General features: G+C 54.0%; 1 protein-coding gene and 2 long non-coding RNA genes across 3 annotated transcripts; 1 reads left to right on the plus strand and 2 right to left on the minus strand.

The window, feature by feature from the left end:
- The first annotated feature begins 1,566 nt into the window (after positions 1-1,566).
- Positions 1,567-24,157, plus strand: ITGA5 (integrin subunit alpha 5). The gene is made up of 30 exons (XM_019419628.2): positions 1,567-2,058; positions 8,460-8,590; positions 10,185-10,297; positions 10,433-10,553; positions 10,731-10,792; positions 10,882-10,927; positions 11,192-11,317; positions 11,549-11,593; positions 11,731-11,774; positions 13,877-13,933; positions 14,113-14,165; positions 14,473-14,681; positions 14,990-15,181; positions 15,409-15,454; positions 15,620-15,721; positions 15,906-15,961; positions 16,101-16,255; positions 16,581-16,718; positions 16,852-16,919; positions 17,300-17,450; positions 17,536-17,628; positions 17,775-17,854; positions 17,972-18,052; positions 18,162-18,267; positions 18,703-18,855; positions 20,020-20,106; positions 20,186-20,299; positions 21,148-21,249; positions 21,844-21,966; positions 23,058-24,157. Exons 1-30 carry the CDS (start codon positions 1,679-1,681, stop codon positions 23,139-23,141), a joined length of 3,318 nt encoding a protein of 1,105 aa, XP_019275173.2. The 5' UTR covers positions 1,567-1,678; the 3' UTR covers positions 23,142-24,157.
- Positions 5,529-8,134, minus strand: LOC109249252 (uncharacterized). The gene is made up of 2 exons (XR_002072507.2): positions 8,000-8,134; positions 5,529-5,795 (listed from the first exon to the last, which is right to left on the minus strand). It is a non-coding gene; the product is annotated as an uncharacterized LOC109249252 (long non-coding RNA).
- On the minus strand, positions 12,176-20,684 carry LOC128775093 (uncharacterized). The gene is made up of 2 exons (XR_008419737.1): positions 19,809-20,684; positions 12,176-17,005 (listed from the first exon to the last, which is right to left on the minus strand). It is a non-coding gene; the product is annotated as an uncharacterized LOC128775093 (long non-coding RNA).
- Positions 24,158-24,615: the final 458 nt, after the last annotated feature.

Raw genomic sequence — 24,615 nt, forward strand, 5'->3', positions numbered from 1 at the left:
CTGTCCCCCACCAGGGCTCCTGGGAGGAGCTGAGTCACACACCTCCCTCCCTATTCCCCTCCCCGCCCCCACCCCAAGCTCCCAAATCCTGGGAAAAATCTAAAGAGTTGGTGCCTGGGCTGGGGAAAAAAAAAACAAAAAAACAAAAAACACGAGAGAGCTGGGTTCATACATTTGTGCTTTGCTGGATTATACAGCAGTCAGGCTGCAGTTCCTCTCTTCCCAAAGGGGGTTCTCAGCCCTTGGCTTGGGCAGTTTTCACCTAGAGGTTACCTTTGCAGCAGTGGTGGGCTTAAGATTCTGACCCAGAGATTCCTTGGGTTCCTCGCCTAAGAAAGGGTCAGGACCTGAAGATGTGAGGGTGGAATGGGGCCGGCATCACCCCACAATCGGACCAGCTGGCCTCTCCCTTGGGCTGCAGCTGGCTCTGGAGAGGGGCTTTTAAAAAAACAGCTGGGTGATTTGGGACAGGAAGTAGAGTAGCAAAATGAGGAGACTTGTGTGGAAGGAAAAAGCATTGACTCTGGGTACTTTCATTCTGAGTCCCCCAGGCCAGAGTGGGTCAGGGGCCTGGGGAAGAGAAGAGGCAGGGTTTGATTTGGGGGATTATTATTCTGGAAGGGGAGAAGTCCTGGAGAAAAAAGGCAGGAAGGGGGCGGGGAAGGAAAGTTTAGGAGAAAATCAAGGCCCCTTGGTCCCCCTCCCCCAGACTAAGATAAAGACTAGAATCCTGAAAGGTGATCTCATCACACAGAGCCAGGGCTGGGGGAAGGGGTGGGCAGGGGGTCACTGCCTTCCCTTGAGAAAGAGTCTCTTCCTCTATATTCACAGGGGATCCGGGGATAATGGGTTCTGGGTTCCAGCTTCCAGAACCTAAAGGTTGGGTGCGTTTGCAAGACGCTACCACCACCACCAACCACCCCACCCCATTCTACAATTCTTCAGGCCAGTTTGATCAAGAAGTCACTGAGGGGCCCAAAGCACCCCCCTCCCAACCACTCCCAGGCTCTTGGTCAACTGCCAGTTTCTGAGGAGGGTCTCAAAAGAGGTTTCCATACCCTACAACCAAGAAGGGGGTGTCCTGAAGTAGAATCTTCCTGGTGAGTGATCCCCAACTCCTGGGTTTTCAATTCTAGCAGCTTGGAGGAGGGGGTGAGGCGGCGTCAGTACTCGAGGAGCCCCGGTAGGTCCCCCATCAGATCAGGCTGCCAGGGAGCACTCTGAACCTCAACTCCTGAGTCTCAAATCCAGCTGGCAGGAACCCAGGCACCCAGTGGCCCGGGAAGGCAAGGGGAATCCCAGTTGGCTAGATGCCAGAGGTGTCTCCTGTCTCTTTAGACCCCAAAGTCTCCTCCCTGAAGGAATGAGGGAGACCCCCCCACACACATATACAGGCTCCCTCCTCCCTTTAGAGGTGATTCCTTTCCTCATTAGGAAATTCTCCGCTCCCTTTTTCCGACTCCTTTTCCGAGCGTTTACGTTGTACATCTGGAAAGGAGGGGGGAGGAAGGAGGGGAAAGCAGAGAGAAGGAGGGGGGAAACCCAAACCCGCCCAGTCTGACCCAGTCCAGACAACCGGCCTCCAGCTGGGGCTAAGGAAAGGGGAGTGGAGAGGTGCGGCCCCCCCCACGCCCCTTCGGGGTGGGGGGCGCGGGCTCAGCGTTCCAAGGACCCAGGAATGCCCCCCCTCTCGCCCCCCCGGCCGGCGGGGGGAGGGCTCAGCCGGGAGTTTGGCAAACTCCTCCCCGCGTTGAGTCATTCGCCTCTGGGAGGTTTAGGAAGCGGCTCCGGGTCGGTGGCCCCAGGACAGGGAAGAGCGGGCGCTATGGGGAGACGGGCACCAGGGTTCCCTCTCCACGCCGTGCAACTGCGCTGGGGCCCCCGGCGCCGACCCCCGCTGCTGCTGCTGCTGCCGCCGCTGCTGCTGCTGCTGCTGCTGCCGCCGCCACCCAGGGTCGGGGGCTTCAATTTAGACGCGGAGGGCCCAGCTGTGCTCTCTGGGCCCCCGGGCTCCTTCTTCGGCTTCTCGGTGGAGTTTTACCGGCCGGGGACGGACGGGTGAGTGAGGAGGGTTAGTGGCGGGATGGGGGCTGGGAGGGTGGGGGGCTGGAGACTGGGGGCGCGGCTGGAGTCTGGAGGGGACCAAGGCTTGAGTCTGAGAGGCGGAGTTTGGAAGGACTAGGGCTGGAGTTGGGGGCCCGCGCCAGAGTTGGGGGCCCGCGCGGGAGTAGGGAGGGGACAGTGGCCGGCGTGGAGCTGGGCGCCTGGAGTTTGAGATCAGTGGGGAGACATGTGTGGGGTGGGGAGAAGACACGAAACTGGAAGCTGGAGAGGTCTGGGCAAGGGTCTCGGGGCCAAGGAAAAGGAGGACGCACGAATGGAGAGCAGCGGGTCTCTGGCTGAGATCTGTGAGCTGCGGGGACCCGGGGCGGATGAGGGCGGAGAGGGGGCGCGGAGGCCGGGAAGGGCTTTTTGGAGCCCTGCGGGACCTCAGGACTCCTGAGGGCCATTGTGCGGAGGGAGGACGGGTCGTGGTAGAATGAGCTGTGTGTAGTAAGAGGGGAGTCTGAGACTGAGGGGGTCCGGAGGTTAAATGGGGACCAGCCCCATCCTCCCCTCCCCCTCCGCTCAGACTAGGAAAGACCCGGGAGGGGGATGGCGGCTCCCTCCCCTTTCTCCTCGGGCTCCTACTCCGCCCACCACCCCCAATCTCCGTTCAGACGAGGGGACCCGGGAACTTGAGGAGAGTCCCGGGACCCGGGCACTGGGGGCGCCGGCGCTGTGGCGGGCTCGGCCAAGGGCGGGTGCTCGGATGTGTCGGGAGGGGTGTGTGTGCGCGCGTGAAGGGGGGTGGGCGGTTTCCCTCTTCCTCTAGCTCTTGGGAGGAAGAGAAATGCCGATTTCCTGTAGCCTGTAGTCTGGAGCTGGACTGAGACCGGACTCCAGGGCTGGGGTCGGAAGCTGGGGAGACGCGGGCTCGCTGGGCCCCAGAGCGTCATAACATAGGACATCAAGGACTGGAGAAGTCTCAAAGGAGGGTCCTCATTCCCAGCTCAGCAGGGTGACAAGCAGACCGGACCTGACCGCCTGGAAAGTGGGGAGCCCATAGACTTAGGGAAACCGGAGTTAGAGCTGAGGCAACATGGGAACAGGAGTGTTTGTTTAAATGTGGGGGGTTGGGAAGGAGGAGGAGAAGGTAGCTAGCTGCCCCTGGGCCCGGCCAGGGACTCCCAGGTGCCAGATTCCTGATCCTCCACACTAACTGGGAAATCCTCCTTCTTCTCCGTCTCTGGGCTCTGAGCTTTCCACTGGTCCCCGCCACCACCACCCCAACCCCAATGTCTCAGGGTTTGATAGAAGTTCTGTCAGAGGTGAGCTGTTTTTATATAGGATACAGTTAACTGATCTCTATGTGTTTTCTTTAATTTTTGGAGGAAAGGGGTTAATCTAGCTAATTCAATGGGGGGGGGGGGGCACACAAATTTCTTCTTTGTCTGGAGAACGAACGTGGGGATGGGAAAAAAGAAAGATGATTAGGCCCCAGCTGTTGGTTCTGCGCTATTCAAGGTCCCCACCCAACCCCCACCCCACCCCCCCTGGCCTCCTGCCCAAACCCCATTGCATCACCCTGGCCTGGAGTCTCTGCCAGGCCTGGCCTCCCCCAGGCCCCCTCAAACTGCTTACCACAACCCTAATGGAATAGAGAAGACCCGGCAGGGAGGGGATGGGATCCTCCCCCATATCAGGGTAAATCCAGTTGTCTGGCTCTTAACCTCGCTCGTACCCCACCCCCACCTAGCTAAAGTGTCATCTCCCTTTTCCCAACACTCCTTTAAAACATCTGGACTTTCCCACACTCCCATTCCCTAGGTGTCTGTCTGGCCCCTGGCCTGATCCTACAGGCCCTAAAAGCAGTCTTCCAAACCGGGACCCCGCTTTCTCATCCTCCTCCACCCCCTCCTGCTCATCTCTCCTCCCAAGAGAACCCAGGTGTCCAGCTTGCACTCCTCCCCTCTCATTTTCTCTTACAATACACCCTTAGAATAGGGCTCTGAACAATCCACCTCCCCAGTGACCGACCTCCCTCCACAGCTGGGCCTGCAACCCCTTCCTGCCCAGTGGTGACAAACACAGCCCCCACCTGGGGCCATCATCCTGGAGACGGAGGGCCTCAGTGTTCTTGTTCCCCCTACAACCCCTCTCACAGGAACCCTGAAACAGCATCAAAGGGCAGGGTGAGCACAAGAGAGGTTTATGTGGCAGGAAAGGGCCAAGCTTTAAGTCAGGCAGAGCTGGGCGTGTGTCCTGGCCCCACCACTTGTTCTTTGTGTGGCCTAGGGCGAGTTACTTAAGCTCTGTGTTTGTTTCGTAGTGTTTTCACGAGAATCAGACACCTAATTTATGAGCCTGTTCTGAGAACTAAATGAGACAATATATACAAAAGGCACCTGGTCCATAGAAGGTGATCAGTACACAGGAGGCATGATTTTTACAGGGTCGCTTTCTGTTTTCTGGTTTTCTCCTCCTTGGATATCACCTAGTTCTTTGTCTAACTCCCCCCCCCCCCCGCCCGCCCCCAATCTCTTACTCGCTTCTAGTATTTGTTTATAGTAGTGGTCGTAATAATGGTCCCTCACATTCCTTCACACTGTCATATCAATTTTTCCATCGGATGGTTACAAAAATCTTTGCCTTAGAGGAAACGCTATTACCCCATTTTATATGCACATATAAAGCCGATGCTTCAGGAATTATAGAAATTGGCTTAGGGACCATTCAAGGGCAATCCATCATTTTATAGGGAGCAAATCCAAAGCTTAGAAAGAAGTGACTTGGCCCAGGTCACCAGCTGGAAAGATGCTCAGCCTTAACCCAGCTCTCTTTCTCTTCTGGTACTGCCACAACTCTTCCTCACCAAGCAGCCGGACATATCTCTTGAGAACACACTGGGGGATGTAGATGTCCTCCTGGGGCCTGGCCAGGGCTGCTATAGGACCTACAGGAGCTGGGCCCTGATCCACTTGACACTCCCCGCCCCCAATCTTGCCAGGCCAACAGAGTCAAACAGTAACCATGTATTGAACAGGAACCTGGTTAATCAGAAGCCTGGCTGGGGAGATAGTAGAGGGGAGAGAAGGGGGTAAATTGGCAACAGGGTAGACCAGAACCTTGGCCTAGGAATGAGGATTCGTGGCTTCTGGTTCTTATGTCAGGAAGGATTCCGAGTGACCTTGGCCATGTTCCCTAACTTCCTTGGTAAAATGAGAACATGGGACTAGGTCAGCAATCTTGTAATTAAAGTTTTTTCTTGGGGGCACTTGGGTGGCTCAGTCGGTTAAGCGTCCGACTCTTGATTTTGGCCCAGGTCATGATCTCACAGTTGGTGAGATTGAGCTCCACATCGGGCTCCGTGCTGGGTATGGAAACTGCTTAAGATTCTCTCCCTCACCCTCTTCCCCACCCCTGTTTGAGTGTGCTCGCGCTCTCTCTCTCTCTCTCTCTCTCAAAAAACAAACAAACAAACAAACAAACCACAACAAGTTTTTTCTGTATTTTTGTTTAAAATCAAACAATATCTTTCCAGGGCATTCTGTATAAAACAGGAAAAAGAGGTTGCTCTAAAAGAAGATGGGGAGGACTGTCAGGACCAAACTGGCCTCCTCAAATGTCATGTGGCAGGAAGTCTGCAAGGAAGGCATCTGCAAGGAAGTCTTCAACCCAGTGGATGCTCTCTCTGGTGCCTTGCAGCTGTGGTGATCCGTGTCTCCGAGAACCAACTCTAGAATTTCAGGGATCTGAGGTTTCAAAAGAAATGATGGCAATGATTTCTTCCCTTGAACTCGGCATTTTGGAAGAGTTTATCTGCCAAACTGCATTTAATAAGGAATAATTAATTCCTTTTCCCTGTTGTCTTTTTTTTTTTTTTTATCAACTAGAAGTTAGAACAAGAAGATATCTGTAGCCGCCAATCAGAGCTTTCAACCAATTTGAGATATAACCAGCTTCCCCACATCAGTTGATATAATTATAGCCCAAAGCAGATACCCTTGAGGTTTTAACTAGCCCAGCCACCTTATCAGGTAAATGCATGATTTCCGTTAGGCTTTCTGAAATATTGAAAATAGCGCAAGGACGCTCCACTGTTACCTTCGTGGACCCCTAAGAGGGCCCAACTGTTGCCAGATTTAGGAAGCAAGGACTAGGAGAGGGAGAACAGCGATAAGCTCGGTGACGTGCCTACCCTGACACCAGGCACTTTGCTTGGCACGTGGGAGAGGGCACTGTTTATTGGGATGGAAGGGCCACTGCACCCGCAGGTATAAGTCATGGGGTGGGGACGGGCATCTGAGTCTGTGTCCCTTGCATGCACACCACATCTCCTGAACCCTCACACAACTACAATGTACACACCCCTGGCTCACGAGCCTGTGGGCTTCCCAGGCTTTGTAAGGTCTTTCTCGCCTTCTAACCCTGCCAGGCTCCAAGCTTCTTCCACAAGCCAGCCCAGGAGCACTCAGGCTCAGCTGCTTCCCAAGAGCAAGGGGTGTGGGAAAACTGGGAGTGGGAGCAGGGTCCTTTGGCTGCAGCCCTGTGCTGTCCTGGAAAGGGAGTGTTGGAGCTCCAAGAGACTTCAAGACAACCTGTTCAACCTCTTCACCCAAAGAGAGAAGGGAAAGGATATTGCCCAAGTCCACACTGAGCTGGTGCCTGACCCAGAACTCCTGACTCATGGTCCAGTGCTCTTTTCACTGCCTCCTGTATCATAGCTATTCTCTGGGGCTGCCCCTACTAAGAGAGGCTTGCACCCCTCTCTCCTCACCCAGCCCCGGGACAATGCACTCACTCTCTGCCTGCCACCAAGCTGTGGGTCTGGCAGCTGACTGGGTCCCTGCCTTCCAACTCGCCAGCTCCCACCCCCCTCAACTGGATGTAATGCCTGAGTGAGAGGGGTGGGGCCCTGCGGGTGGGAGACAAACGGAGAAGTGAGAGGTTGGAAACAGACAGGAAGCCACAGGCAGTAAACATTTCCTGTCCCTAGGGTAACCAGGGCTCGCACCCCACCCCCCTTCACTCCAGGAACTCTCCTCTCTGGCCCCCCTCCTGTTCCTCTGGACCCTGCCTTCTCCCTCCTCTGTTCTCATCCTCCCTTCCTCCCTGCCCACTCCTCATTTCCCCCTTCAGTACCATGGTCCTGCCCCCTCGTTGCTTCCATCCATTATTCCTCTTGAACCCCACCCCACTCACCCCTACCCTTCCTGGTCCTCTTGGAAGACACCCCTAGCTTTTGGGACCTCTACCATACTAACCCACTCGGGCTCTTTCCTGGTAAGAAAAGCTAGGGAACATACCCAAATATCAGGGAAGGGATGACACCGGGAATGTTGAAAGCTGAAGGGGGCCAGAAACCAGTAGAGATGAAGAACACAAGATTTGAGATCAAGAGAGAGGATTAAAAAACCAAAACGAGGAAAGCAAGTAATCATAAGGGCAGAAGGACAGAGAGATTGAGAAGCAGTGTCTGAGGCAGGTATGGGAGGAGAGTTGAGGCCAGACTGGCAGGGACACCGGCCCAGGGGCCAGGTCCAGTTGCCCCCAGCTGCTAGATGCAGTCCTTGTGGGAGACCTTGGAGGAGAAAAATCAAGAGGGCTGATGGCTGCATGGAGACCTTGGAGACAAGGGACCTCAAAGACAATGATAGAGGCAGAGTCGAAGGTGAGAAGATTGCCCAGGACCTTAACTCTGACCACCCCATTACATAGGACCCCCAGCAAAGGCAACTTTCTCCTCATCATCTCGAAGCACCGTGTTCAGAGCTAACACCCCAGGAGAGCAAGATTTGAATTCAGATTCCTAGGGATGGTGTGCAGGAAAGGGGTTCAGGGGCTGAACAGAAACCCAGCCAAGATGGGGAGCTCTACCCCAGAGCCCAGGGGAATCTGTCCTCACCATCCTCCAAGCTCCACTCTCCACTTCTACTGACTGATTCCCAAGACTCACATTTTCCTCCTACACACCCCAGGGCTGGGCAGCCCGATGCCTGGGTCTTGGCCCAGAGAAGGACTTTGGCTTGGGACAAGAGGGTAGAGGCTAGGTGAGAGGATGAGAGGACCCTGGAGCTCCAGGGGCTGCATATCCAATGCCGGCAGCTCCAGAGTGGAGATGGAGAAGATGGGGTTCGGGGCCTCTGGCGCCCCTATTCCTTTCTCAGAACTGACTCCGCTTCCTCCTCTCTTTAATAACAAGGGAAGGTGGTGGAGGGGGGTGGTTGTTGTGTTAGTGACAGCGCCACATGGGGACCGCCTGACTCCAGCTTGTGCCTCTGGCATCTGTGGCATCTTCTGAGATATAAATACAACCCAGGGGGCATCTACCCCACCCCCGGCCAGCCCCTGGCCCAGAGGCCTGGGGGGACTGGAGAAGGAGTCACTCTGAACCGCCTCTCCTTTCGCCTCCACAGGGTCAGCGTGCTGGTGGGAGCTCCCAAGGCCAACACCAGCCAGCCGGGAGTGCTGCAGGGTGGTGCCGTCTACCTCTGTCCCTGGGGCACCAGCCCGGTACACTGCACCCCCGTTGAATTTGACAGTAAAGGTAAACCTCCTTGGTAGGCGGGGAAGCTCAGGAAGGGACTGGGGGTGGTACTGCGGCTTGGAGGCGGGCCGAAGGGTGCCTTGAGGGAGGGGTGGAGCCTGTCCAGTTCCACGGCCACGTTCCCTCCAGGCTCTGGTGCTCCAGCTCAGTGTAGAAGCCGTGCAGCGACTCCCGTGGCACTCACACCATGTTCCCAGTCCAGCCCAGCCCAAGGAGGGCGGGCATGATTCAGAAACATGTGGCTCTCATTTCCCCTGAATCACCCACAACTCTGGGAGGCCAGGGCAGTAACACAAAGACAGGGAGAGTCACACAGACTTTTCAGTCCGTTTAACTAAGCACTGACTAAGTGACAGTGCACGCCAGGCACCGTGCTGGTGCTGCAAGGGACTGAAACATGATGAAACCACTGCCCTCGGGGACCTCAAGGCCCAGAGTAGATGCAGAGATGGCTGGGAGGGATACAGATGGAAAGATAAACAATAACAGCTAACGAACGCTTCAAGAGCACTTGCTCTGTGCCAGGTACAGTCCTGAGCGCCCGGCATATCTTAACTCACTTAATTCACTTAATCCTTTCAGTATCATGTGAGGTATTAGCCCCATTTTATAGATGACAAAATGGAGGTTAAGTCCCTTGTCCAAAGTCAGCTAGTAAATAGTGGAGCAAGGCCATGAACTTGAACAGTCTGGCTCCAGAGATAAAGACTGGGGTAAAGGGACGAAAAGAGAGATAAAAACACGGAGATGATGGCAGGGACAGGAATAAGATCATGAAACACATTCATTTTTTTTTTTTTTTTAAGTTTAGTTATTTATTTATTTTGCGAGAGAGAGAAAGAGACAGAGAGCAGGGTAGGGGCAGAGAGAGGGAGAGAGAGGATCGCAAGCATTCTCTGCTGACAGCCCAGAGCCCAATGCAGGACTCGATCCCATGAACTGTGTGATCGCGACCCAAACTGTTATCAAGAGTCAGATGCACTCCACCATTCAACGGACTGAGCCACCCAGGCTCCCTGCCCGCCCCGCCACTTTTGTTTTTAAATCTGAAAGACAGATGAGAATCAAAGGAAAGAAAAAAAACGTACTATAGAGAGCAGAGACAGGGCTTGGAGAGATAGACAGATGCTGGGAGAGAGACATAAGGGAACAGAGATCCAGAATTGTGAGAAAGAGCCAGAATTGTGAGAAAGAAGGGATGGGACAAGGTGCTGTTAGAGACACCGACTCAGGTACAGAGAAGCATAGCCAGAGGACTGCCCTCTCGGGAAACAGCCATTCTTACTTACCACCCCCGTGGCCCCACATCACTTCAAGCGTCCCTGTCCCAGCTGGGTGAGGAGGCAGGGGCACCAGGGGACGGCAACTCTAGAAACGCTAGGTTCTGTGTGTGCACCCATGGATGCACACGTGTCAGGGAAAGGGTGAGTCAGGCTACACAAAGCAGACTCTGAAACCCCCTCCCCACTCCTCCCAGTGAGTCATGGAGCTCAGGGCTTGCAAGTGCCCGGGCACCCCCAGACTGAGAGTGGGGGCCGCTCTAGGGCTCAGCCATCCACAGCCCGGCATGACTCCCTTTTCTCACTTCTCCAAGGCTCTCGACTCCTGGAGTCATTACTGCCCAGCCCAGAGGGAGAGGAGCCTGTGGAGTATAAGTCCTTGCAGTGGTTTGGAGCGACGGTTCGAGCCCACGGCTCCTCCATTTTGGTGAGGGCCCAGCAGGCTGACAGTGGCTCTTAGTGGTGTGGTGTGGTGTGACCAGGGGAATGGAGCAGAGGCCTGAGGGAGTGGGGGAAGCCCTGTTGGACTCACCTGAAGCCCCCTCCTCCTGGGCCCCGCCAGGCCTGTGCTCCTCTATATAGCTGGCGCACAGAGAAGGAGCCGCTGAATGATCCCGTGGGTACCTGCTACCTCTCCACGGACAATTTCACCCGAATTCTGGAGTATGCACCTTGCCGCTCAGGTAGGGCAAGAGGGGGCATGTGCCCTGTGTCTGCCTCCTCCCTGTGATTCCCCACCCCGCTTAGCCTTTCTGATCACTGTCTGGTCCAGGGAGATCCTTTCTCTGGTTCAGCTCTCTCTCCTTTCCTGTGTGACCCGTCTGTGCCGGGCTCCTTCCCACCACCTTCTCCCCTCACAGATTTCAGCTGGGCCGCAGGACAGGGTTACTGCCAAGGGGGCTTCAGTGCTGAGTTCACCAAGGTAAGAGTGTGGGCTGGGAGAGATGCAGCTGTGGGTGATGTCCCAGGGGGGTCAGGACCAGATGTGGACTCCTCTCCTTCCCTCCACAGACTGGGCGCGTGGTCCTGGGTGGACCAGGGAGCTACTTCTGGCAAGGTAAGTCCTTCCTCTGCTGTCCCTTAGTCCCCTGGCACACAGCCTCTCATCCTTCTTCCAGTCTGAGGTCACCATCCTTCCCTCTTCCCTCCCTGTCCAGATTTTCCTCTCCCTTCCTTGAAACTTTTGTACCCTTTTCCACCACCCTCCACAAGCTTCCCTTCCTGGAACCAGACTTCTGCAATCCCACCCAGTCAGTTCCCGGCGCCCCCCTCCCTGCCACCCTCCTCCTCCGTCCGTCCAGCTCCTCACCCCCTTCCCCAGGCCAGATCCTGTCGGCCACCCAAGAACAGATTGCCGAATCCTATTACCCCGAGTACCTGATCAACTTGGTTCAGGGGCAGCTGCAGACCCGCCAGGCCAGTTCCATCTACGATGACAGCTACCTGGGTGAGCGAGCCCCAGGGAGGAAATAGGGGGGAAGAACCTCCGGTGGTCTTGTCCCAACCCCTGCACCCCCCCCCACCTCTCTTCTTCCATTCGGGCATCCTTTGTCCCCCTGCCCCACTTGTGTGCAGGCTGTGTAGGAAGGCCCAGTAGGGTTGGGGAAGGAACTGAAGGATGGGCGACAGCAGAGGGGTCCCCCCAGGAATACTAATATCCACCCATCCTGTCCCCCAGGATACTCTGTGGCTGTGGGTGAATTCAGTGGTGATGACACAGAAGGTGAGTGTGTCTCCAGACGGGGGCCAAGGGAGGGGACGAATGGAGACCCAGGACCTAGGGCCACAGGAACCCAGACACCATGCTGGTCAGATTTCCCTTTCCCCTCCCTTAGCCCACAACTTTCTCTTCCTTTGCAGACTTTGTCGCTGGCGTGCCCAAAGGGAACCTCACTTATGGTTATGTAAGACCCAACTTGACCTTCCCTCCCTCTCTCCCCTTCCCCTCCCCTGGTTAATCTCAAAGAACCATGCATGGCAGTTTGTGAGGGTTCAAAAAGCGGATCAGAACACGGGCTCTGGCGGCAGACCTGGGTTCAAGTACTGGCGTTTACTCTGAATGAGTCATTCTGTTATTTATTCATATACCCCCCGCTGCATTCCACAAAATCCCCAGACCTACTTAGCCTCTCTGAGCCTCATTCTTCTCTGTAGAATGGGATAATAATAGTTCTGACCTCACGAGGCTCTTGTAAGGATGAAATGAGATAACGCCTGTGAAAGTTCTTAGTGAACTACGAGGCAGTGTACAATTGGTAGCTGTTATTATTAGATCGTGACAAGCGCTTTAGAAAGGACACAGATAAGACGGCCATAGGAGTTCATTCAATTAACAACATTTATGAAGGCCAGGTCAAAGATAAGAAGATGAAAAAGACACCATACCCCATCTCGTAAGGTGCTTCTAATCAAGTATGTAAGATAAGACACACATACAATTATAATCCAAGGTGTATCTACTATACACGATCTCGCCGCTGCGTCAGGCTCTGTCCTCTCATGATGTGTATTCTTCACAACAAGCTTCTGGGGGTAGATAATACCATACACATTTTCCATGTGAGAAAGCTGAGGCTCTGAGACCAAGTAAGTGGTTTAAGATCACCCAGTTAGTAAGGGGCTGGAGAGAGATTTGAAACTAGATCCGTCTTGGTCCAAAGTCAGCGTTCTTTCTGCACGATGAGAAGTTTCAGAAAAGCAGTTAAGAGGATATAGCAGTTAAGAGGAAGGAATAGCCTACTTTTCTAGGGCAGGAATGGATCGGAGAAGGTTCTTCTTTTTTTTCTTTGCTTTTCCTTTTTAAGGTACATACAAATTAGTTAGCATCTAGTGCAACAATGATTTCAGGAGTGGATTCCTTAATGCCCCTTGCCCATTTAGCCCATCCCCCCTCCCACAAACCCTCCAGGAACTCTCTGTTGGTTCTCCATATTTAAGAGTCTCTTTTGTCCCCCTCCCTGTCTTTATATTATTTTTGCTTTCCTTCCTTTGTGTTCATCTGTTTTGTCCCCCATATAAGTGAAGTCGTATGATATTTGTCTTTCTCTGACTAATTTCCCTTCACATAACACCCTCTAGTTCCATCCACGTAGTGGCAAAGGATCAGAGCAGGTTCTATGAAGGATCTGTGGAGATGTGGCAAGAGGGCATCCTAGACAGGAGCATGGCAGAAAAGGAAAAAAGTCAGGCCATTGTAGCAGACTTGTGGGCTGACTGAGCATGAAGGGAATAAGGAAAGGTTGAGGAAAAACAGATTAGTTGGGGCCAGATTCCCCAGGGCATCCATCAGAGGACCAGTCGAGAAGTTGAGAATTTGGGCAGCGGCTGCAGGGAATCACTCTGGGTTTCCAAGCCAGAAGTGCCCCTCCTGGATCCACTCTGGGACCATCAGTCTGACTGCGGCAGTCGGGGCAGGGTGATGGAGGCAGGAAGAGAGCCGGGGGGCCGTCCAGCAGTCTGGGAGAGGACTCACCCCAGAGTAGGAGCAGCGAGAGTGGGGAAGGGGGCAAGGAGCCAAGCGACCAGGGGACTGGTGGGGCCAGTCACTGAGGGGAGACCAAAGGGAGACATGAGCTGTTTGTGGTTTGGGAGGCCTGAAGGATGAGGGATGCCTGAGGTCTCAGGGTGCATTCAGTCGTTCAACTAATAATTACTGTCTGCTGCTCACCGAGCACGACTTCAGGCTCTGGGGAGAAAGCAAAGGACAAAACCAAACTCCTGCCCCCGCTGGTCTTCTATTCTAGTGGGTAGAGATGGACAACAGACAGACAAACGTAACCTCTGTCAGTAGTTGATAAGTGATGGAGAAAAATAGTGAGGGTGCCTTGTGGTGGAGCTTCCTGGCAAAGAGATGGGGGTGTGAGAGCAAAGTCAGGAGGGAATTAACAAACAAGCGGTCTGTGTCTCCAGCAAATGCCTTCCCCCTGAATATCCTGTACCTGTTTGTTCTCTACCCGTGGGATGGTCTGGGAGTCCGGGACCAATGGGTATATCTCATCATCCCCAGGTCACCATCCTCAATGGCTCGGACATCCGATCCCTCTACAACTTCTCAGGGGAACAGGTGAGGACACCCCCCACACACAACCCAGCCTGGCCCTGTGCCACCCAAGTCCCAGGCGTAAGCCAGTGAGCCCAGGCTCCCTGGAGTCTCTGACCTCCCCAGCCACAGTCCCTGCTGATCCTGTTGAGTGACCTCCTACTTCTGACCCAGTGCTGCCTCTGTGTCCACCCCCACCCCAGATGGCGTCCTACTTCGGCTATGCAGTGGCTGCCACAGACGTCAACGGGGATGGGTGAGTAGTGGGAAGAGGGCATACTACGATGCCCTTCCCAGATCCAAGACCGAAGAGCGGGGGGTAGGACAGAAAAATCCAAGGAGAGTTTTTCTCCAGGCTTTTGCTCTGGGTTCTCCTCCTGTGCTGTCATCTCCTTGCTCAGGAGCAAGGAGAGAGCTGAGAGCTAAAAGACCACAAGATCTCAAGTCTTCTCACTTCGGTGGGCAAGAGCCTGGGATCCAGGAGGCCTAAGATGTCCTGGCACTGGGACTGGGGAGGTGGCAAGGCAGGGTATCAGGGTGCCTAGCTTTTCCCCTTCCCTCAGGCTGGACGACTTGCTGGTGGGGGCGCCTCTGCTCATGGAACGGACAGCTGATGGGCGGCCTCAGGAAGTGGGCAGGGTCTACATCTACCTGCAGAACCCGGCTGGCATGGAGCCCACCCCCACCCTCACCCTCACTGGCCATGATGAGTTTGGCCGATTTGGCAGCTCCTTGACGCCCCTGGGGGACCTGGACCAGGATGGCTACAATGGTAAGCACCAGAGGTCCCAGGAGCTGAGGAGGAGTCTGGAGCCTGAGTCAGAAGAGGTTTGGGGAGAGGCCGGCTGTCAGCTAAGATACCCAGACCCCCCAGTGACTTCCCTAGGAGGTGTGTTGACTTTAACCCCACTGTCTAGGTCTTGGGGCTTGAAGAGATTGGAAAACTGGGAATGACAGATGGAAAAAAAAAAAACAAAAAAAAACAAAAAAAACCCACTCCTGGGTTCTGGGATCTGGTGGTAGAGATTTGGATTCTTGGATTCCTGGCCTCCAGACTAGTGTGTGTTCTGTGTCTTGCAGATGTAGCGATTGGAGCTCCCTTTGGTGGAGACACCCAGCAGGGAGTGGTGTTTATATTCCCTGGGGGCCCAGCGGGGCTAGGCTCTAAGCCTTCCCAGGTTCTGCTGCCCCTGTGGGCAGCCGGCCACACGCCGAACTTCTTTGGCTCTGCCCTTCGAGGAGGCCGAGATCTGGATGGCAACGGATACCCTGGTGAGTAGTGTCCCAGGCCCCTCTCACCTGAGAACTCTCCTGGTCCCGGACCCTTACCCCCACTTCTGCATTTTCCTAAGCTCCTGGGTGCAGTTCTAGGATAATGCCACCAGGTGGTGCTGTCCCCTCGCCTCGGCCTCCTTTGAGCAATGACACTAGAGAGGGTTAGGAAAGGAGGACCTTAATGTGGGGCTCGCTGTAAGGGGTAGTTTCTGGACTTCTTGCAGATCTGATCGTGGGGTCCTTTGGTGTGGACAAGGCTGTGGTGTACAGGTATGAATTCCAGGGGAGAAGTGGGAACTGGGGAACTTCTCAGATGGGCTAAGGCTGGGAAAGTGTACAAAGGCCACTGGCTTCCCGGGGCTTGGGCATCAGCTTCCTGTGCCCAGGGTTCCAGAGGAGTCTTAGTTCTTTTGACCCCATATCCACTCTTGGCAGGGGTCGCCCCATCGTCTCTACCAGTGCCTCCCTCACCATCTTCCCTGCCATGTTCAACCCAGAGGAGCGTAGCTGCAGCTTGGAGGGGAACCCTGTGGCTTGGTGAGCAGGGGCCCAGGAGATTACAGAGACTGAGTCTGGAATACCTCAGTCTGGGCTTGGACGTGGGCAGAGAAACCAAGTCTGTGGTAGGGGACGAAAGGAGGTGCCCCAGTCTGGGTCTTTCTAGGGGGGAGCCGGAGGCTAGGGTGCCCGTTCACCAGCTTTCCTCTTGGTCTTCCTCCAGCATCAACCTTAGCTTCTGCCTCAATGCTTCTGGAAAACATGTTCCTGACTCCATTGGTGAGAGAGACTGTCTGAATCTCTTAGGCCTTGGGATAGGGGGTGGGGAGGAGGGGGAGGGGACCTTGGCACCTCCCTTCTCTCTGAATAGGTTAGGAGGGAAAGACAGATTCTCCTGAACATATGTTCCTGGCTGCAGGCTTCACAGTAGAACTCCAGTTGGACTGGCAGAAGCAGAAGGGGGGAGTACGGCGGGCACTGTTCCTGGCCTCCAGACAGGCGACCCTGACCCAGACCCTACTCATCCAGAACGGGGCACGGGAGGACTGCAGAGAGATGAAGATCTACCTCAGGGTATGGCCCAAGGGCGGAGAACAGACTGGCCTGGGGAGGGCGTCACAGAGAACTGGGGCCCCTCTTGGAAAAAAAAAAAAGAGAGAGAGAGATTAGGAGAGTCCAATGAGAGGCTTAGGATTTTGGGGGCAAGGAAAGGGGACCTTCTGTCAGAGGAACTGGGAAGCAGGCTGTCAGGGCCTCAGAAACAAAGTGGATGGTCAAGTTTGGGCACCTGGATTCTTGAGGGCCCTGCATGGGCCAAGAGACATGTGAGAGGCTGAGGAGCAGGGCCACCAAGTCCCCAATGCCTCCTGACACAGCGAACCCTCTTCCCCACCCCCAGAACGAGTCAGAATTCCGAGACAAGCTCTCCCCAATTCATATCGCCCTTAACTTCTCCCTGGACCCCCAAGCCCCTGTGGACAGCCATGGCCTCCGGCCAGTCTTACATTACCAGAGCAAGAGCCGCATCGAGGACAAGGTGAGGAGATGGGGGAGCGATGAGACCCGGGAGGAAAGAGACCTGGGCACCTTGGGGCAGTGCCCTGGAGCGGGGAGCCTTCAGCCCAGGAGGAGGTCTAAAGTCCGCCTCTCAAGGCTAACCTGCTCCCCAGGCTCAGATCCTGCTGGACTGTGGAGAAGACAATATCTGTGTGCCAGACCTACAGCTGGAAGTGTTTGGGTAAGTGAAAGCCAACAGCAACCTGGGGGATTCCAAGATGCCAGGGTCGCATAGCAGAACATGTGGTGTTTGGAAGCACTTGGCACCTGAAAAGGTAGAATAGGGACATACTAGCAAGCTGTGTGACCTTAGGAAGTCACTCAACTTCTCTGAGCTTCAGCTTCTTCATCTGTATAGTGGGAATAATAGCATCCATTTCTCTGCCTTTTTGGAAGGACTAAATGAAATAATCTACATAAAACATCTGGCCTACTTCTGGCCATAGAGTTGGAACGCAGTAAATGGCATCTGTTATTATTATTATTTATTATTGTTATGGTTCATTGTCCTGATTTGGGGATTAATTTCCCAGTGTCCTTTGCCCCGTGTTCCCCCTCCAGGGAGCAGAACCACGTGTACCTGGGTGACAAGAACTCCCTGAACCTAACTTTCCACGCCCAGAACGTGGGTGAGGGCGGCGCCTATGAGGCCGAGCTTCGGGTCACAGCCCCTCCAGAGGCTGAGTACTCAGGACTCGTCAGAAACCCAGGGGTGAGAGGGGATTCTGAGGCAGGGTTTGGGAGGAGACCCCGTCAGAGGGGCACCAAAGCTTTACCTATACCCACCCCACCTCCAGAACTTCTCCAGCCTGAGCTGTGACTACTTTGCTGTGAACCAGAGCCGCCTGCTGGTGTGTGACCTGGGCAACCCCATGAAGGCAGGAGCCAGTGTAAGTCTGGCACAGGAGTGAAGATCTGAGAAGACAGTGACCAGCCTTTCCAGAGCACAGCTGTGGAATAGGGAAGGGGGCTGGAACTGGGGTGAGGCAAATGCCCAGTCTGACAGGCTCCTTTGTCCTCCCTCCTTGTCCCGCAGATCTGGGGGGGGCTGCGGTTCACAGTCCCTCATCTCCGGGACACAAAGAAAACCATCCAGTTTGACTTCCAGATTCTCAGGTAGGGAACCAGTGGGGCCGGTGGGGCGGGGCCTGGTGCAGGGGGCGGGGCCTGGTGCAGGGGGCATTCTCCTTAGCTGGGCTCCAGCACTGCCTCAGTCTCTCCTCCATCCCACAGCAAGAATCTCAACAACTCCCAAAGCGAAGTGGTTTCCTTCAGGCTCTCAGTGGAGGCTCAGGCCCAGGTCTCCCTTAACGGGTAAATTCCCCCAGGGCAAAAATGGGGCCTTTCTGGGAGGGGAGATACTTCTAGGAAAGGGTGCATATGGAATCCCTTCCACTGTCCTCTAAACCACCCTCCTCTTTAGTGTCTCCAAACCCGAGGCAGTGCTATTCCCAGTGAGCGACTGGCATCCCCGAGACCAGCCTCAGGAGGAGGGAGATGTGGGTCCTGCTGTCCACCACGTCTATGAGGTGAGGGACGGTCAAGGCAGGGGCAGGGAGGCACTGGGCTGGTTCGGGGCAGGCTGCTGGGAGTGGAGGGGTGGGACCAGAATGAATGACAGGGAAAGGGGAGCCACTCACTGTAAGTGACTGATGGCTGGGACTAGAGAGAGGGACTGAAGAGAAGAGAGGAGGGAGGGGGAGGGATAGGCAAAGGCCTGGACAGGTTCCTTGTGAGGGAAAGCCAGAGGAGAGACCAGCCAGTTAAGTGACTTGGAAGGGAAGGATGGATCCATCTCCAAGAGTGTTGGCTGGAGAGGATTTTGTCTCTACCTGTTGATCTCCTCCTTCACTTCCGAGGTGGGAGACATGCAGGAGGGGAAGGCGGGCCGTAGTGTCCCAGGGTCTCAATAGGGCAGAAGCCTTCCCTTCCTTCTCAGGATGATTGTGTTCTCCTCTCCTCAGCTCATCAACTTGGGCCCCAGCTCCATTAGCCGGGGTGTGCTGGAACTCAGCTGTCCCCAGGCTCTGGAAGGTCAGCAACTTCTCTACATGACCAGGGTTACAGGACTTGGTAACTGCACCACCAGTCACCCCCCCAACTCACAGGGCCTGGAGGTGAGAGGCCTGGAGACTGGCATGGGGAGAGGGACCAAGGTTAGGGGGGTTGAAGAAGGTCCCTGGAGGCCTGGAAGAACAAGGATGTGCCTGAAGCTTAGGACCGAGGTCACTGAACAAGGGGCAGAAGGACCACAGACACCTCAAGGCTGTGGGAGGGAAAAAGACCATTTTATACACAGCCTAGAATATCCTTCCCTTCCTTCCGGCCCAGGCATACCTCTAGGGCCCATCTCTGTCCCACCTTCTCTGGGAAGGCCCCTTCAGACCTGTTTCCCTGGGCCCTAATGCCTGGTTTAAAGTTTGTTTACCCATTGGCAACATTTAATTAAATGAGTGTCTACACTGAACACTGTTATAGGCTCAGGAAATATCTCACCGAACAAAACTAACAAGGCCCCCACTCTCATGGAGCTTACATTTTAGTAGAAGGTAATAGACAATTAAAATTAAATAAATAAATAAATAAATAAATAAATAAATAAATAAAATGAAAAAGGGAGGGGCGCCTGGGTGGCTCAGTCAGTTGAGCACCCGACTTCAGCTCAGGCCATGATATCAGGGTTCGTGAGTTTAAGCCTAAGCCTCACATCGGGCTCTCTATGCCCCCCACCCCCGTCTCTCTGCCCCTCCACAACTAACACTCTCTCTCTCTCAAAAATGAATAAACATTTTAAAAAATTACATTTACATTATATTACATTACATTAAAAAGGGAAAGATTAACAGGTACTGAAAAGTAATCGACATGCAATGTTAACATGGAAAGGCTAGGGGACCAGAGCCTTTTAATGAAGTCATCAGGGAAAATCTCTTGAGAAGGTAACAGTTGAACTGAGGCCTCAAAGACAAGGATGAACCTGCTTGTGAAGACTCAGGAAAGAGCATTCCAAGCAGAGAACAGCCAGTGCAAAGGCCCTGAGGCAGGGATGGGAACCTAACTATTTACTTACACATCTTGTAAACTCCAAGGACCAAGTTTAGTTCGTGTCTGTATTTCAACACCGAGCTTGCTGCCTTGCCATAGGAGATGGTCACTGGATGGACGAAAAGAACAGATTGAAAAAAAACATAGGTTGAAGCTGCTCTGGAACCCAGGTGCTGGCTGACTTCAACACTGTGATGGGGCAAGAGTGGTCCCTAATGGTCTCTTTCTTCTTCCAGTTGGATCCTGAGGGTTCCCAGCACCACCTGCTACAGAGACGGGAAGCTCCAGGCCGGAGCCCTGCCTCCTCAGGACCTCAGATCTTGGTAAGTCACATTGGGACTTGGGTTCTCAGAGCCACCAGAAGGGCAGAACTCCACATTCAAGTCTCTCCTTTCTTCCCAGAAATGCCCCGAGGCAGAGTGTTTTAGGCTGCGTTGTGAGCTCGGGCCACTGCACCGGCAAGAGAGCAGAAGTCTGCAACTGCATTTTCGAGTGTGGGCCAAGACCTTCCTGCAAGTGAGGGAGCCTTACCTCAGCCCTGACCCTTGACCTTCAGAGCCTCCTGATCTTCCCCTCCCTTTCCCTAGTGCTTAAGCCAACTCCTTTGGTGAATGGGACCCAGGCACTCCCACTCCCATCCCTCACCCTCTAGACTGGGCTGTGTGTCCTTTGTGCCACCTGGTGGCCACACTGGGAGTGACAGCTTCCCTCTCCGGGCCCGTTCAGAGGAGGGAGAACTGGAGAGAGACCAGCATGCAGAGAATGATAAAAACAACAGAGATGGAAGATGAATCCATAGTGGAGAGACAAGCAGATGTAGGAATAGTAAAGAGCAGTTATTTACTGAGCAAACGCTGTGGGCCAGGCAGTGTCCTGGCTGCTTAACCCTATCAATGATTCAAAAAACTTTAAAATATATATATATTTTTTTTTAATGTTTATTTATTTTTGAGAGCGAGACAGAGAAAGAGACAGAGCATGAGTGGGGGAGGAGCAGAGAGAGAGGGAGACACAGAATCCAAAACAGGCTCCAAGCTCTGAGCTGTCAGCACAGAGCCCAAAGCAGGGCTCAAACCCACAAACCGTGAGATCATGACCTGAGCCAAAGCCAGACACTCAACCAACTGAGCCACCCAGGCGCCCCTCAAAAAACCTTTTTATCGAACATGCCATCATCTAATTATACATTATTTAGTTACACCTATTTAATTACACATCTGTTATCTCATATAAGGAACACAGATATTCAGGAGAGAATGGGTCCAAAATAGGAAAGATCACAACCTGAGCCAGATCATGGGGAAGCCCCTGTGTCCTCTAGATCCTAAGGGGGGCTTCCCCGAACACCTTGTCCCCACCCACAGCGGGAGCACCAGCCATTCAGCCTGCAGTGTGAAGCCGTGTATGAAGCCCTGAAGATGCCTTACCGAATCCTGCCTCAGCAGCTTCCCCGAAAGGAACTTCAGGTGAACCTGGGCCAGAGGTCTGGGCCAAGGACACCAGGGCTTGGAGTACTGGGCCTGGCACTAAAACAGGGACGTGGGTGGGGGCCGGCCTCGTTATTGTAAAATATGTTTATTGAGCATTACTAGGTGCCAGAGCCTGGGCTGGATCCTGGAGATATAACGATTAGCAAGATGGACAGAGTATCTTCACTCCTGGAGTTCACAGTCGAGTGGGCAATGAGAACACAGTGTGACAAGTGCCAGGATATTTAAGGGAACACATCACGGGGACAGTGAAACGCAGTCTTGCAGGGTCAGGAAAGGCTTCCTGGAGGAAGTGATGTTTCAGCCGAGACCTGAAGAATAAACAGGAACTACCAAGCTAATTAGTCAGGAAAGGTATATTCTCTGGGGAGGGGAGTCAGCAGGGGTGAAGACCCAAAAGTAAGAGACAATGACGCACCTTTGAGGAATTTAAACTTTATAACGTCCAGAATTGTGTTAGGCCAACATGGGAGGTAAGAGGTGGGTCTTGGTCCGATGGCAAGTGGCAGCCAAGCGTAGGGTGGGGAGAACTAAGGACCCTTCAGTGACCTCTCCTGACTTGCTTCCTAGGTGGCCACGGCTGTGCAGTGGACCAAGGCAGAAGGCAGCCACGGTGTCCCATTGTGGATCATTATCCTAGCCATCCTCATTGGCCTCCTGCTCCTAGGTCTGCTCATCTACATCCTCTACAAGGTCAGCCACATCCTACCCGTGACTTGGCCGCCCTTTCGTCAGGTTCTGCCCTTAACCCAACGTAGTCCCAAGCATCTATCTCCAGACCAGTTCTCCAGCCACGTGCCCCTACCTCTGCCCTGGCCACAGGCATGCCATCCTGACCCTGCCTGTCGGATCCTTCCCTTCTAAACCGCTAGCTCAGAAAGAGTCTCTTGACCCAAGCTGCTAAGCTTGCCTGGACTTAAAAAAGCAATGTTACTCACAAGTGGCAAATATGTGGCATTTGTGATATCACTTCCTACAAAAACTAATGGCAGCCATCACCACTTGACTATACCCTAGAAGTGGCCTTAGAATCCTTCTCAAGAGGCAGCTACTATTAAGCAGTCAGACTTGGATCTTGAATTCAAAACTATTCACCAGCCCTGGCCTAACTGGGGGCAATTTCACAGCACTGATGAACGAACCCTGTATACCAAAAGCACTCCCAGCATTAGCCCTCCTGGCCCATTGGACCTACTGGAGAGATAGTCTTTTTTTTTTTTTTTTCTTAATGTTTACTTATTTATTTATTTTGAGAAAGAGAGAGGGAGAGAGTGCACACGCGCATGGGGGAGGGCCAGAGAGAAGAAGAGAGAGAATCCCAAGCCGTACACACTGTCAGCATGGAACCCAGTGCGGGGCTCGAACTCACAAACTGTGAGATCATGACCTGAGCCAAAATCAAGAGTCGGACATTTGGGGCACCTGGGTGGCTCGGTCATTAAGCATCCAACTTCGGCTCACGTCGTGATCTCACAGTTCATGAGTTCCAGTCCCACACTGGGTGAGCTCGAGCCCCCGTGAGTCCTGCTTCTCTCTTTCTTTGCCCCTTGCTCACTTGTGACCTCTCTCTCTCAAACTAAAAAAAAAAAAAGTCGGACACTTAACTGACTGAGCCACCCAGGCACCCCTGGAGAGGGAGTCTTAACAGCCAGGAATTTAGGCCACTTTCCCAAGATGGGGAGATTAGAAGCACTAGAATCACCTTCATTTCTGCTTAGGATAAGATCTGGGGAGAAATGGAAGCCAGAATATCTAAACTCTCCCTTCTTCCCCCCTCTCATTAGCTCGGATTCTTCAAACGCTCCCTCCCATACGGCACCGCCATGGAAAAAGCTCAACTCAAGCCACCAGCCACCTCTGATGCCTGACTCCTCCCAGTCCCAGACTCCCAAGCCTCAAGGCCCAGTCCCCCCACCCTCAGTCTACTGACAGGGAGGGGGCTGGGCGCTTCCTGAAGGTGCTGAAGGCCAGGGAGAAGCTCCTCTCCCCAGCCCAGAGACATACTTGAAGGGCCAGAGCCGGGAGGTGAGGAGCTGGGGATCCCCTCCCCCCATGCACTGTGAAGGACCCTCGTTTACACATGCCCTCCTCATGGAGAGGGGAACTCAGATCCAGGGATAGAGGCCCCAGCCTCCCTGCAGCTTTTGCATTTTGGAGAGAGTTTCCTGAAAACAACTTGGAACCAGACCTGGGGAATCCAGTCCCAGTTATCTGGGCCAGATGTGCCACCAGGACTTACTGTCCAGCTCCAGCCTGCAAAGATCTATTCTCAGCCTTGCCAGAGATCCACAGGAAGCCCCCCAGCTAAGAACCTGGAACCTGGGGAGTGAGACCTGGAAGCTCTGGACAGCCCCCACCCCGGTGGGCCGACAAGGAAACACTAACCGTGGATGGTGCCCCAGGCCCAGCTCAGGACAGATCCCAAACGAGGATCGATGCTGGCTCAGAACCAGCTCCAAGGGGACTCAGAACTTTAATGGGGCCAGATCGAACCTGGGGCCTGGGGTTGATCTGGGACTCAGACTCAGACATTGGGAACCTAACCAAGCCGATCCAGGACTACATTTGAGCCTGTTCCAGACCTGGGCCTGGAGGCCCAATCCACCTCTGACTCAGAAGAAGTCAGGAATTGCCCAGGACCCTGAAGGGGCCATGATGGCAACAGATCTGGAACCTCAGCCTGGCCAGACGCAGGCCCTCCCAGTCCCCCAGAAAAAGGGGAGCCCACTGTCCTGGGCCTGCAGGATTTGGGTTCTGCCCACCAGCTGCACTGACGCTGCCCCTTCTCTCCCTGCCCAACCCCCCCTCACCTCAGCTCCGGACATCCGGGACTTATTTAAACTCTGTTGCAAGTGCAATAAACCCGGCCCGGTGCCCCCACTGACCAGAGCCGGAATTTGTGTCCTACCCCACTCTTTCCAAGCCCATCCTGGAACCAGATGGCTCAGTGGATAGGAAATGTCTGTTTTTCACAGCTTTTTTCCACTGGGAGCCAGGAGTATGACCCCCAGGAACTATAGAACCACTTTTTGGGTTCCCTTCTCTCAGGTGAAAGAGATGATGTGATGATGGAAGGGGTGAATGGAGGACTTGACTCCTCTGCCCGTCACCCAGCTCCACCAGATCTGGTTCCCAGCGCCTCCCGGAGAGAAGGGAAAGAATTCCTTCTTTTTGGGTTTGAGCACTAGGGAAGAGTGCAAAGGGGGAGGTCCAAGTTGAAGGTGGAGGACGATGGTCCAGAATGCTCACCTGGGCTTCCCTAAATCAGAATAATGAAATGGCTTGAGAGAAAAAGCCACAAAACTAAATCAGAAGAAAGCCAGTTAGGTTTTTGTTTTGTTT

Source organism: Panthera pardus, unplaced genomic scaffold (assembly GCF_024362965.1).
Source record: "Panthera pardus isolate Hobbes unplaced genomic scaffold, ASM2436296v1 HiC_scaffold_6, whole genome shotgun sequence".
Lineage (NCBI taxonomy): Eukaryota > Metazoa > Chordata > Mammalia > Carnivora > Felidae > Panthera > Panthera pardus.

Excerpts from the sequence above, each read along its gene's own strand:
- ITGA5 (XM_019419628.2), top strand. The coding sequence starts at position 1,679 with ATGCCCCCCCTCTCGCCCCCCCGGCCGGCGGGGGGAGGGCTCAGCCGG. Across the intron at positions 10,298-10,432 it reads CCCACGGCTCCTCCATTTTG|GCCTGTGCTCCTCTATATAG; the intron begins GTGAGGGCCCAG and ends GGGCCCCGCCAG. Across the intron at positions 17,855-17,971 it reads TTTGACTTCCAGATTCTCAG|CAAGAATCTCAACAACTCCC; the intron begins GTAGGGAACCAG and ends TCCATCCCACAG.